Source organism: the organism of the source record quoted next (genome assembly GCF_019968955.1).
Source record: "MAG: Porospora cf. gigantea A chromosome Unknown PgA_NODE_145_length_33736_cov_325.084_2001-33736, whole genome shotgun sequence".
NCBI lineage: Eukaryota > Apicomplexa > Conoidasida > Eugregarinorida > Porosporidae > Porospora > Porospora cf. gigantea A.
The window spans coordinates 18361-31736 of record NW_027151412.1 but is presented as its reverse complement, the minus strand read 5'-3'; the positions used below and the strand labels follow the sequence as shown (position 1 = coordinate 31736).

The window sequence follows — 13376 nt, the reverse complement described above, 5'->3', positions numbered from 1 at the left end:
AGTCTGAAAGGGTTGTGAAGGTTCCCAAGTACGTCGAGAGACTTGTCGAGGAGGACGAACTTTTCGAGAGCGAACGTCTGGTGAAGGTTCCCAAGTTCGTCGAACATCTTGTGGAAGAGGAGGAGCTGTTTGAGAGCCAACGTCTGGTGAAGGTTCCTAAGTTCACTGAGCACTTGGTGGAAGAGGAGGAGATATTTGAGTCTGAGAGGGTCGTCAAGATCCCGAAGTATGTCGAGAACGTCATCGAGAACGTTATCGAAACCAGACCTGAGACTCAGAGCGAGGTGACCGAGGTCGAGGACGTCTTGGAAACGGTCACTGTCATGTCTGACTTGGAGCCGCAAGTTTTCGATAACTTAATGGACGAGGTAAAATCCAACATCGATGTCACACTATCCACAAGAGCCTCCACAATACCGGTAGAGGTCTCCACCGCCAGAAGTCAGTTCATCCAAGAAACGATCTTTGAGGAGGAGTACAGTGAGGAGCCAGTCTACGCTGGCGGCGACTTGCCTTGGTTCGGGAAGTGAGTGCAGTTCGGAATCGGTGATGCAGCGCCCACTCTTCTGAGCACCACAACCAGACCCTTCACCGGAACATTCCCATTCCGATAGAGCATGCTCAGACCCTCGAGTTCCGCGTACCTCAAATCCGCCCTGTTTACCGAAAGGTTGACCTACCTGTTTTCGCCCCTCGTTACAAGGATGTGGCCGTGCCGGCGGATGTTTTGGGCCCTGCGACGAGTTTCCGACTCACTTCTATGCGGTCCCATCTGAAAACGCTCACGGAGACAGGCACCACTCTAAACCCGCAGAGCTACGAGGAGCTTTCTAATGTGTTGTCGGGACTGCAGCAAGAGCTAAACTTCCCAACCTGCTTGGAGGAGTATGAAGATCTCTGGGCCGCAGACGTGGCGGCAGCGTCGGTGAAGTACGGCACTGTGAAGATTGTACCTGAGCGTCGGCGTGACAAGCAGCAACAAGTGACAAGTTTGGATGGACAACAAAGAAGAAGTCAGTGAAAGTCAACACGCGTCCATGTTGGATAAACAGGCGGTCTGCTCATTTGCAGTGGCTCGGATCCTATTGGCTGCGACGCTCACAAGGGTGTGTGAGCGAGTCCCGGCACCAAAAGTGTTCTCTAGGGCGTCCATGTACTCATTTATGCGGTTTAGTACGAAGTCTCCGGTGATGGGGGAAAGGTCGAACATCAGATCGCTACTGTCTGCGAATGACGTGTCGACAGAATAGCGCGAGCCCTGCAGTGTTGGAATCCCGCCTAGGAGAGTACGCAGCTTTGTGACGTCTTCGGAGTCAGGAACAGGCAGGGACGCTGGATCAGGAACCGACACGACGCTCTCGCTTTCCGAGTCCTCATGCTGGAGGAGAACGTCGTTGCTCTCGTCCTCGGAGGAGACGCTGGTGGAAGGCGAGGTGGCACGCGATTCACGAGGTGTGGAGGGGGAGAGAACTTCGCTGCGACCTACTTCCTCAATGCCTTTGTGTGTCTTTCGGATTACCTTGTTGGGGCCATCAGGGACGATGACGTTGGTTTTGAAGTACTTTTCCTGATCGTGCTTCCGTCTATCGCGCAGGAATCCGGGCGCCAACTCACTACTGTTCATGCGAACCAACTCCGATACTCGAAGTTGGCTGGAGAGAATTTTGCTTCGGAGTTCCGCGTTGTCTTCTCGTCGGAGGTTCTGTAGCAGTGCAACGCGATCGCCGGTTGCAGCTTGGACGTCATCTAGTGCGTTCACAATGCGGACCGCCAACGTCTCAGCGCCGTCGGGGCCACGGTAGGCCTCATCGACGTCAGTGACCAAGACCTGCTGTAGACCCTTGGCAAATATGCCGCTGAGTTGTGATAGGAGGCGGTCATTGCGGCGCTGAGGCGGCCGATCCAGAGGAAACCCTAATTCAGAGTCGGGAGATTTGTCGTCGTGTTTGCGTTTCTTTAGAGGAGGGTCCTCTGGAAGCTCCATGTCCTCGGGGTCTTCATCTATCTCATCCGGCTCGTAGGAGTCGTCACTGAAGTCTTCCGTTCGTTGCCGCTTCCTAGCGGCGCGTCGTACACTACTCCGTTGAACCGCACTCCGCTGTCCAAAGGCTGCGATGTCACCAAAAGTGACGCGAGCCACGATGCCCCTCTTCTCCAGTTCAATAGGGCCTAGGATCGACTTCGATATGCCGAGATTCTTGCAGTCCTGACAGTTGGTTAGCATACTGAACTCGCCACCAGTCAAGCTGAAGTTCACGTCCCACTCGCCACCTGGAGTGGGATAGAGGAACCCACAGAGACGGCACGCGTACGCCAGACGTTCAGGCGTGGGGAACCGTGGGAGCCAGCGCGGAAGTGAGTCCATGTCGGTGTCTGACAGTTTTCGAGGATCGAAACCGCGGGCTTCACACCAAGTGAGGTACTCGGAGTTGGGTTCTAAAAAGTTCCTCTGTAAGGGGGGTGACAGCTTTTTAGTGGTGCAGTCGTAGGAAGTGCGGTAGTAGAAGTTCTCAGGCAACGCTTTCTGGTCGTCGTCCAGATTTTTCCATGCCTCAAGGCCAATCACGTGTGCTATTCCAACGATATCCTTGGCCCGTTTCCACTCGCCGACCCCGCCAACCAAACCGACGACTTCGCGGGGCGCGGTGGCCTGCTCGAATTCCTCAAGGAGGTTCAAGTGAACGCTCTGGTTCTCTGATTTAGCCTCGTTAACGAGTTCGCTTGGCCGCAGAAACCACTCCAATAGCACCCAGTCCTCCGATGTGTCGTCGTCTTCCATTGATCGCTCCACTGCGGTTACCGTGGCTACCCACGTGTCGTCGGCGCAAACGCAGCGCACTGCGCTGCCCACGGAAATTGCTCCACCTGGAATCTCGAGTGACTGGAGAGGTTGTCTGTAAGACAGGCTCCTGGTGACCACCATGGCAGTCAAATGCGGATTTTTCATGTAACTGCACCTAACAGGGTACTCGCCGCACTTGGCCCGCTGGTCTACTTGCCCAAACTGCAAGGCGTCCAAATACTCCAAGATACTTTGAAATCCTCTGATCTAATCGACCTCGAAGCGCATCGCGCTATGGTCGTGCTCGGATTGGATGAGGTGGAGGAGCTCATTGCCTACAGCGAGCATATAGCACAACTGTCGCGGTTAAGAGAGGAGCGGTTGACACGTCGTAAGGACGACAACGAGTTTACTGGTGCCGGATTGAATGACGACGTTGGAGGCCCACCTGATTACCAAGCCGGTGTCATCGACACAATTCGGGATCACTACAGAGAATCACTACCCTCTGACCCAAAACAACTTCTTGAGTACTTGGAGAAAAAGCCGGCTGGGCTGAACAACGATCCAAACTTCTTGTGGGTCGTGCAGCAACGACTTAAAGGGAATGTAGAGGGTTTGCGGCGGTTGGAGTCTCTGAAAGGAAAGGCTGTGGACGCCGAAAAGAAGCTTGATGAACAACTTGCTGAGGAGCAGTTGAAGCAACAGCAAGCGGCAAAACAAGAGGCAAAACAAAGGAAGCGACCTCCTCTGTTTGGGCAACAAAGGGTCAACGGATTCAGAGGGTTTAGACAATAACTATGTCAATTTATTTCAGTTAGCTGACGTCGTATTTGAAGTCACCGCAACACTCGCAATGGTCATGACCACACGAATGAAATCTAGGATGGCATCCAGCTCGCCAGTTCCTCCGAGTATGAGCGCCGCGAGCACAATCAACAGCAACGCTACACCGCAGATGAAGGCGAGTGTGACATTCGACAGCTTACACGACCTCTTGAATTCGTGGTGATTGAGGGACTCCAGGTGATCGTCGTATGGGCCGCGGCGTGTGGGTGGGAACCCGGTTAGGTGTCGCCAGTGATGGATATCTTCGCCAACTACATTCGTGAACCATGCAGGGAGATCAGTAGCGTCAGGTGCGAGGAATTCTTTTCCCAAATCGGTCTTCGGTTGTTCCACGACATCTTGGTCATTCTCTGCCGAGACACCTGCACCTCCTTGGCTGGGGACAGCTGGGACTGTCTTGGCTAGTAAGCTCCAGCCACAACCTTCGGGTTCCTCGTTAGGGAATATCGATTTGCTGTTGTCAGCTAAACGATTCTTCTGGGGCTTGAACGTTGAGAATCCCCACATCTGATCCGCCGCCGGAGCACCATAGAAGCTGCGGGGAAGCGTAAGATGGACATTATCACGAATGGGTACGGGTTGGAGCGGAAAGCTAATCTGGTGAGAAGTGCCGCCGGAATACGATGCCGTGTCCAGTTCAGCATCACGGGGCCCTCCAATTGTGCTGGCCAACGTCAAGCACCTAAGTTGTGGTTTGGGCAAGCTAACCAGTTTCATATTAATGTTCGGTATTTAACCTCTATTTATGAATCATCATGAAAAACATCTGGGACAGCAGTCTTCATGTCCATAAGGAAATACCGGCCAAGAATGAGCAACATGATTAGAAGCGCACCCATCAGTACATCCAGCGGCGCAGGAAGCAGATCCTCCGCAGTGCCGGCCTCTGCAGTGCCGGCCTCTGCAGGAGGCGGTACATCCGCTGAGCGCAGCTGAAGGGTGGTAGTGGTACTTGGAGCGCGCTGAGGGAGGTGCGAATCGAAGGTAACACGGGAAGGAACGGTAGCGTCACTCGAGGTTTGAGGAGGGCTGGGGATTGCAGTGTGCCTTAGGGATCCAAAAAGAGCTCCTGCATTGCTGGGATTGCGTCGATGTCTGCGGATAGACTCTCCTTTTCCCGTCTTGTCAAGTAGACCAGCAATCGCCAGGTTGGCGATCTGGTTAGATTCAGAAACTGCAGCCAATTTCATGCTTTTAGTTTAGGAAATGCGTCAATTTCATTTCAAAGCAGGGAAAGATTCAGGAAAGGTAATCTATTTCACAAACTGTCAGATATGCGAAGTCATTCTATTCAAAGCTTACGTTCTATTCAAAGCTCATGACTGTTTGACAACTTGCAGAGCGCGGTACTAGTTCTAAAGAACATGACGCTGTGACGAAGCCCCACAAAGAGTTATAAAAGCTCAATTCTGATTAGCAATGGCACCTGTTACTAAGAGTGAGTCGGTTGATTCCTATCAATTCAGTTAAGCGTCAGGCCGATGCTGGCGTCGAGGCTGCCGTAGCTTCTGTAAAGAAGAACCAGAACTTCAAGCGAATGATGGTCTTTGGGCTGCGATCACTTTCGGAGCTGCTTGTGCCTCCAGTCATCAAGTACAAGGAAAATGCGTTGGCGGCGCTTGACCTCGAGGTCCTCGCCGCTGTGCACACGGCAGTCCAGAAGTATGGCGACGACAACGACGTAGTCATCTGTGCGGCTAAAGTGATGTGGGGAATCTGCGAAGGGCTGGCATCTGAGTCCTGCGAGTTGAAGGAGGCCTTTGAAGTCGCTGGCGGTAAGAAGATTGTGGAACAGCTGGTGAATAGCACTGCCGGCGATGACGAATCCTTAGGTTTGGGGCTGCAGGCTATCCGGAACCTATCTAGCATTGGTATTGATATGGACCCTGCGCCTATAGTTCCAGGCATTCTGCAGGTTCTTAAACCCTCATGCAAGCCGACGATGGCGCTGATGGCGATGTCGGTTCTGAACACGGTGGCTACATCGCAGGAAGGACCTGCGCTCCTTAATGAACATGATGCCTTGGAGAAGCTCCTACAATTCTGTAAGTCGAAGATCGGAGCCACAGTACCTGGCGACTTTAATGCTGTGGAGCAGGCTCTGGTCGTCGCGCGGAATGTCGCCAAGCAGCACCCCAGCACACGTTTCTTGCCTGTCACCATGGACATCATCGACGGTTTTAAAAGTAAGAAGGCTATCGTTGAGAAGGGTAGTGAGACCATGGCGTGTTTCCTCGGACCTGAAGAGCTTAAGAATTGTCTGAAGAACTTGGAAAAGGCTGAGGACGGCACCCCCGAAAAGAAGGAGGCTATGACGATGCTCTCCTCGCTATCCTACGTGTCTCACTTCGCTGATGAAATAGTCAGACAAGGTGGAATTCCGCTTCTCTGTGGCGCGATTAAGGACTCCAGTCGAAAGTTAACTCCAGATACGGTTAAAGGCCTTACTGGGGCTGCTAAGATGATGAGCGCAATAAGTGCGAAGCCTGGGAACTGCGATAAGATTGTGAAGGCCGGTGGAGTCACAAACCTGGTTGGCGCCCTTAAAGAGTGCCAAAACTACCCTAGTGCCAGCGCCGCGGTGATACGCTGCCTAGCTAATATGGTTAGTAGCGCCGAGACGGCAAAGGAAGTCAGCAAACTCGGCGGATTCAAGTCGGTGCTGGACACCCTACAGAACGCAGGAGACGACGATGACGAAGTGATGAGCGCTGGCTTGAAGATGATCGCTGACGGGGCGCACATGGAGGTGGTTGCTGCGTTGAACGTCGAGGAGGCCATAGCAGTTGTGGGTCGATGCCAGAGGAATCTCCCAATGGACCCGGCATACCAGGCGCAAGCCTTCTTGGCATTTGGTCGTTTGGCATCGGCGGTGGATAACATCGGTGCATTTACCGAGTTCTTGCCATCCTGCAATACCGCTCTGGCCGACCATGCTGAGGCGCCAGCCCTCTGCAAGGCTGCGATGGGTTTTTTTACTAGGTGTGTGGCCCTCCAAGAAAGCACGCAAGCTCTTCAAGAAACCAACACCGTCGAAGCTGTGGTACTAGCTATGGTCAGCCAGCAAGACGACGCCGAGGTCCACTCACAAGCGTTGACTATCTTGGAGGCGATTGCGACTGAGACGGACGTTACCCGAACGTTGAACAGCCTGGAGAAGGCTTTATCGCAGGCAAGATTGAACTACAAAGCTTGTGCCTTTGCCTTGGCAACTGTCAACGGCCTTACACAAGTGCCCAGATTGTCAACGCACTTCCAGCACTCGCACACCTCTACCATCCTCTCCCACATCAAGAGATGGGTCGAGATGAGTAAGTTCGACCACCAACCGGAATGCATCAAGAAGGCATGCCACTCCGTGGAGCAGTTGGCCAAGGTGAACACCTCAATGAACGTTCCACTCATGCTAGAGGCCCTGATCCTCTGTCAGAACCCGTCAATGAAGGCGCTGATCGACCGCCAGGACATCCTCGGCGACTCTCACTCACTGATTGACATTTTGAGGACAGTAGAGCGCATATGCGTCCGCAGTCCGGTTCCGGGTGAGGAGGAGGTCGCGTCACTGATCGACCAGGTGATGAAAGTGATGAAGAAGTACTACGACCTCAAGAAGGTGAACGTCAGCTGCATCAACATTCTCTGCGAGCTCTGCGACAAAAACCCTCGGACATGCCACCTGGTAATGCAGCAAGGGGCCGGGAAGCACGTGATTGCTTATATGGAGAAGGTGGCGCTGTACGAGGACGTCCAGGAGGCTGGGTTTAGGTTCCTGGATAAAATGCTGAAGCAGGACCCTGAGTTGGCGAATAATATGCGTCGAAATGGAGCTGTACAGATGTGCAAGGCAGTCTCTAGGCGCTACACCAACAATATGAGAGTCAAGCGCTTCATGAATCCGGTGCTGGCCGTTCTTATGCCTGCGGACGAACTTGAGAGGGAGATTGTTGACAACATCCAGATCCTCGACAAGGCCGCGAAGGGGGATGATATGCCTACATCCATGGCCGCGTTGGAGAATCTCAGTCAGCTCACGCTCAGCGTAGAGGGGTCTAGAATCGCAGCTCGAGTCGACATCGGTAAAATAGGCGAGCCCGTCGTCGCGATGATCAAGTCCCGCCGCAAGAAGAACACTAAATGTCCTGACACCACGAAGCTGTCCGCCGACATGTGCACCGTATTTAACAACGTCGCCCAAACAAGAAATGGATGTGCGAATCTCACTCGAAGGAACGGCGTCGCTAACCTGGTCGCGCTCTACGAAGATTTGCATGCTGGACCGTCCTCTGAAGATCAGCGGACCGGCGTGAAGAGTTGTCTGAGAGCAATGCGAAGGCTCATGCGCCACGATGACGCCAATTGCGAGGTGGCTTACAAGAAGGGGATGGTAGCCAAGCTCTGCTTGATGCCAGGGCTTTACGAAGAGGATCCCAGCATTCTCGTGGAGGCTTGTAAGGTGTTGGCAGCGATGAAAACCGACGTGACCAAGGTCCCCGAATTCGGAGGGCTGATGGAACATATCGTTCATACGATGGACAGTGGCGCAGATCATGCTACGAAGGTCTACGCTGTTGAAGCCGCCAGCGAGTTGTTGCGAGATCCTTCTGACTCTATGGTGGAGATGGCTCTGAAGAAGGGTCTGATGAAATCTCTTCTGAAGCATGTGGACGACTATGCTGAGGACCCGCCTCGGATGCGAGCTGCCCTCAATTGCCTCGATCAGGTACGGGGATGTTCTCGAATGAAGGCTTGGTTCCAGAAGAGGCCCGAACAGACTGACGATGCGATTTCAGCGATGAAACGCGTCCTCAAGTACAACAGAAATGATCCTGACGTCTGTGCACAGGCTCTTGAGTTCCTGAATGCCGTCACTGATAAGAACGACAGGAAGCTACTCGCCGAATCTGGGTTGATGGAGATCGTCAGTGACCTTATGAATCTTCATCCGAACCATCCTCGACTATCTCTCGCCTGTGGAGGGCTGCTGAAGATTCTGGGTGCCGATGAGCAGATTAAATCCCTGCTGAAGCAGATCATCAGCACTACTCAAGAACGCCCTCAGAACTGGAAGAAGACGTTAGCGCGCCTATGCAATGAGCTCGCCGTCTTCATTCAATCGGATTGCGACGATCCTGCTGCCACCTACAAGGACCTGCAGAAAGCTATGGACTCACTCGGGGAAGCCTGTGACGAATTCGAGCACGACCAGCTTGCTGCGATGGCCAAGGGTAAGCAAGGTTCTATTCCTCCTCTGAGGGGTATTGTTTTAGTCTTTCTCTCTTGGAGCTTTATTTCTTGTCTTTCCCTCAATATTTCCCAGTTGGACGTCGGTTGGCTGATAAGTACTGGAATGAGCCTACCTCGCCCTACGGCTTCAAAACCCTGCACCCGAAGTTCGTCCCCGCTCTGATGGAGAACCTCGGAGGCTTCGTGAAATCGAAGAAGGTCCCACCAAAGCGTTTTGTGTGCGATGCCTACCGAGTACTCTCAGCGGCCCGAACGAGGCCTGACCTGCTGAAGGACTTCTTAACTAATGTCGAGAAGGCCGACATGATTACAACCGCATTGCACCACTTGAAGCAGTTTGAGTCGGATCCTGAGATCGTTCAGAACATAATGGAGTTCTTGTCAGCTGTCGCAGAGCGAGATCCTCAAGGCACAGAGCTGATCGCGCGCTGTTGCAAGACGAAAGGTCGCAAGGGGAAAGCCGATGATTTCGCTTGCGAGATCAGTGCGCTCATGAACCGTCATCGCAGTTCATCGGGACTGATTTCAGCTGGCATGGATCTTCTAGCTCAGCTCAACGGCTGTCCCATGCTGAAGGAAAGGGCCTTTGTGAAGAATCTTGAGGAGTTGTGTAAGGGTAATCCTGACGCGATCGTACATCTGGGTCGTGTTCTGAAGAAGAATCTGAAAGACTTGTCGACGCAGGATCAGGTGGCGGCCATTCAGAGGTTCAGGATGATGATGAATACGGTTTCCCAGGATCCTGAGGTGACAGGTGAGCAGAAGGCGGCTCTTTCTGCCGCGCTGGCTGACCTACTGTCTGCTGCGAGTGCTGAGGCGTTGAAGCTAGACGGGTTGGATGGGTTGGATCAGGCAGCTCAAGAATGCGAGGACTTGAGCAACTTCATGAAGACCGCGAAGGCATTCAAAGATCTCGCCGTCACGGATGATGAGATCAGCGCAAGAATCGCCAGAGATACGCTGGGACCTCTCTGTGGGAACGCGTTCAATTTGGTACAGGAGGGCAACGTAGTTGCCACAGAGGCTGCGTTGGAGCTGTTGAAGGTAATCTCCGATGACGAAGCAAACGCTCGGATAGTGAACAAGAATGGCCACGCGAAAGCGCTGTTAACTGCCATCGAGACTATGATGGAGAATCTTGAACCTGAAGACGCAAAGAAGATAGGGGTTCTTTTGGAGATCGTTAAGAAGAACATCCATGAGGACGAGCCTGAGGAGATGACTCTGAAGAAACTCTACGAGATGTGGACTGGCAAGGTCAGTGCCGGCGACACCCTCGTTCTGAAGAACGCACCCACAGTGATGCGTCACTTCGACTTCCTGACCATGTACACTGAGGATTATGCGCAGCACAAGTGGACTGACAAGCAGGTGAAGGATTTCCAATGCGACGAGTTCAAACATGGCTGCTCCTGCTTCGAGCTGCTACACGCGCACGCAGAGAATACAGCTGAATGTGTTAACGCTGAGGAGCCAACGATAATCCTCAAGGCGATCTACAACATGAAGGGAGACTTCCCCAAGCAATGGCCTGTGGACGCCGCTCTCGCTGCAACTCAGCACGTCGACGCTGCGAAGGTGTGGTCGGAGACGGAGAACGCGGCTTACATCACTGCAGAGGCTACTGATGATGGCCGTAAGATTCCATCATCTGTCGCGGAGCGGGAGGCGATGCTAATCAACCGCATGACCCTCATGGAGCGTCTAGCCCTGCATCGAAAGTACTACAATGGCACCAGCGGCATGAAGGCCCTCATTGCCGTGTGGGATGAGTTCGACCGGGGTAACTACTCCATCGATGTGCTGAGTCAAGTATTCCGAACCATGAGAAAGATCATCAACGACCATTTTTTGAAACCTATTCAGGACAATAAGGTGCCCGAGAGGCTAATTGCCATCGTGAACGACAAGAACGCACAGAACAGGCTTCTACCGGACGTTCTGTTCCTTCTAGGTACACTAGCGACTGTTCCCGCGATAAAGACGCAGATTGGCGAACTCGGCGGCGTCGAAGCCTGCTTGGGATTGCTTAGGAGGTGCCTGAAGAACACAGAGATTGACACCGCTGCTACGCAGACCAACGCCTGCCTAGCCCTTGCCAACACCACCATCGGTCATGGCCCTAACATCAACCGCTTCGTGAAGGACAAGGGTGTGGAGCTAAACATGGATGTCATGGCAAACAGCATGAAGATTGGGAAGAACAAATCGAAACTGGACTATGATGTCGCAAACGGAGCTGCTGTCCTTGTGACGAACACCTGCTTCAAACGCAATGACATGAAGGAGATCTACGGAAAAAAGGGCGCTGTTGAGTACGTCATCGAGACCATCCAAGGCTACGACGGGTCCCAGGATGAAAAGGCTTTCCGGTGCCTAGGCTCGATGTTCAAGGCGATGGCTAACTTGGCGCTGTTCACGCCTAACATTGAAGCCTTCTGCAGGCGCAATGTCGAGGAGACCTTCATTGGATTCTTCAACAAATCCAAGAACATGCCTGATTGGCTTGTGGAAGTCGCGTGCCGCACCGTCAGCAATCTGGTCATGGAGAACACTGAGAAGTACATGACCCAGTTTGGGAAGATTCTAGAGCCGATACTAAAGATGATGCAGACTCAATCGGGCCGGACCTTAATCCCGATGTACTGCATGACCTTTGATGTTCTCGGATGCCTTTCCCGCCTACCGGCGAACGCTGAGAAGTTTGTTAAGCTCAATGGCATCAAGACCGTGCTGAAGGTGCTAAATTCCAATGCGGATGAGGATCTTTACAGCTACGGGATTTTTGTTCTGGGCGTGCCATCAACTGATATGGATGCCGGTCGTGAGCTGGTGAAGAATGGCGTTTTCACATTCCTCTCCGCTCTGTTTGACGGTCAAGCCAGCTCCGACTCACTCAACGTTGAGCTCACGATCTCTGCGTTGAGGTGCGCGAGGCGCTTAATTGTACATGGCGACGAAATCGGCAAGGAATTTGTCGCTGCTGGAGGCGTCAATGCCATATCTAGGATTCTGGCGAATGCCGACACTCACGCTATGGTGCATATGGACGCTCATAGGGTCCTCATAGCCCTTCTGGCCAACTGTCCTCCACCTCCACCCGCTGCACCAGGCACAGCCGTAAAACCTAAGGCTTCCAAAAAGCCGGCGGACAAGTGGGATTGTAGCGACATCAACGAAGAAGCTCCCATCGTGTCCGCCTTTGACATACTCGAGAGGCCTCCAGGTCCTCGAAGTTGGGAACGAATCTCACTGACGGTTCAGGACATCAACCACATCGTTGTCGCCATTCTGAACGTTCTGGGTAAGACGGCCAATCTGCGGAATCTGAGGATGATTCGCTGCGCTCTTGGGTTGGTTGCGTACTTCGCATGTGAAAAGGTTCCCGGCACAGTCGACTCCTTCTACCAAGGACAGGTCGGACAGATCCTGACGGATGTCTACAATGAGTACAAGTGCGACATGGAGATCGTGTTGACAGGGTGCTACATCCTCAACAACGTGGCCCTGGCCTCGGATCCGGAACTTTACATTACACTTCGGCGATGCAAGGGTTTGAGAGAGAGCTTGGATCTGGCCTGTAGCATGATGAAGGACAAGGGGAACAAGGAGAAGTCCTTCTGCTCCTTTACCGCTGCATTGGTCAATGAACGTTCCATCGACCCGGATAGGTTCGCCCCGCATTCGCAATGGGAGTACCCGTTGAGCCTTACACTTTGGGACAAGGACAAATACCCCAACGGTGTCCAGGACTTGCCGACGGAAATGAGAGATGTGATTCGACAAGGCAACAAGTGCAAGACGCAGATCGACCAGAAAACAAAGGACGTCTTTCATTGGAAAGCAAGTCTTGACATGACTCAAATTGAGTGGCGCATCGATCCGAAGGAGGGCCCGTTCCCTTACTCCTGCGCTGTATCCGCCTTGAAGCTCATCGCCAAAGGAACACAGTCGCAGCTGCTGAAGGACCTTAAGGGTGATTCTAAGCTGTTCAACAAGCGGTGCATGGTTGTTAGCGGACCGCCTGTGGATGGCTTTCCTTCAGGCTTCGAGTGGAACCTGATATTTGCGACGCCGATGTCGAGAGACAAGTTTTACGACTTGCTCTCTGAATGGCGGGAGGCCGCGACTTTTGGGTTTTAATTTAAATTCATTTTGTTTACTATCTGTTGAATGTGAGACTGCTCTGTGTTTACTATCTCGTTAGTGTTTTGTTGAATGTGTTTTTTTGTTAGCTTGGGGTAGGGAAAGCTGCTAATGTATTAATGATAAATCTCTCGTAGATGACTCATTAATCAGGATTAGTTGGCGGGTCTGGGTCGCACACCATTTTGTGACTTCCGCTAGCAATTTGAGACATCGTGGCTGATGGATGGTCGCAGCTTCCAGAAATCAAAGACGGATCATGTCAGATTCCGAACCTTTAATACACTCTCGTTGTCTTTTTAATTATCACTTGTGCCATCTACGAGAGAGAGAGACATTCTCAGATGGCACATCT

The 13376-nt window shown here is 52.7% G+C and overlaps 6 protein-coding genes across 10 annotated transcripts; 3 read left to right on the top strand and 3 right to left on the bottom strand.

Moving 5' to 3' along the window:
* Positions 1-1021, top strand: KVP18_004745 (uncharacterized protein; the record flags this gene model as incomplete). Of its 3 annotated transcripts, XM_067957680.1 has the most annotated exons (2): positions 1-526; positions 556-1021. In XM_067957680.1, coding segments are annotated over 2 exons (992 nt in total), but the record flags the coding sequence as incomplete, so codon positions are not given. The 3 variants fall into 3 exon arrangements, with proteins under 3 accessions (XP_067812575.1, XP_067812577.1, XP_067812576.1); XM_067957682.1 differs by lacking the exon at positions 556-1021 and having other exon boundaries at positions 39-530; XM_067957681.1 differs by lacking the exon at positions 1-526 and having other exon boundaries at positions 761-1021.
* A 3-nt stretch (positions 1022-1024) lies between these two features.
* KVP18_004742 (uncharacterized protein) lies at positions 1025-2923 on the bottom strand (the record flags this gene model as incomplete). Its single annotated transcript, XM_067957672.1, has 1 exon — positions 1025-2923. The coding sequence occupies one exon, from the start codon at positions 2921-2923 to the stop codon at positions 1025-1027; it is 1899 nt and encodes a 632-aa protein (XP_067812569.1).
* A 9-nt stretch (positions 2924-2932) lies between these two features.
* Positions 2933-3580, top strand: KVP18_004737 (uncharacterized protein; the record flags this gene model as incomplete). Of its 2 annotated transcripts, none has more annotated exons than XM_067957666.1 (1): positions 2933-3580. In XM_067957666.1, one exon carries the CDS (start codon positions 2933-2935, stop codon positions 3578-3580), a length of 648 nt encoding a protein of 215 aa, XP_067812563.1. The 2 variants fall into 2 exon arrangements, with proteins under 2 accessions (XP_067812563.1, XP_067812562.1); XM_067957665.1 differs by having other exon boundaries at positions 3077-3580.
* A 15-nt stretch (positions 3581-3595) lies between these two features.
* On the bottom strand, positions 3596-4348 carry KVP18_004734 (uncharacterized protein; the record flags this gene model as incomplete). Its single annotated transcript, XM_067957658.1, has 1 exon — positions 3596-4348. One exon carries the CDS (start codon positions 4346-4348, stop codon positions 3596-3598), a length of 753 nt encoding a protein of 250 aa, XP_067812556.1.
* Positions 4349-4374: 26 nt separating this feature from the next.
* On the bottom strand, positions 4375-4821 carry KVP18_004738 (uncharacterized protein; the record flags this gene model as incomplete). The annotated part of the gene is made up of 1 exon (XM_067957667.1): positions 4375-4821. The coding sequence occupies one exon, from the start codon at positions 4819-4821 to the stop codon at positions 4375-4377; it is 447 nt and encodes a 148-aa protein (XP_067812564.1).
* A 229-nt stretch (positions 4822-5050) lies between these two features.
* On the top strand, positions 5051-13018 carry KVP18_004735 (uncharacterized protein; the record flags this gene model as incomplete). Of its 2 annotated transcripts, XM_067957660.1 has the most annotated exons (3): positions 5051-5069; positions 5098-8856; positions 8949-13018. In XM_067957660.1, the coding sequence occupies 3 exons, from the start codon at positions 5051-5053 to the stop codon at positions 13016-13018; spliced, it is 7848 nt and encodes a 2615-aa protein (XP_067812557.1). The 2 variants fall into 2 exon arrangements, with proteins under 2 accessions (XP_067812557.1, XP_067812558.1); XM_067957661.1 differs by lacking the exon at positions 5051-5069 and having other exon boundaries at positions 5169-8856.
* Positions 13019-13376: the final 358 nt, after the last annotated feature.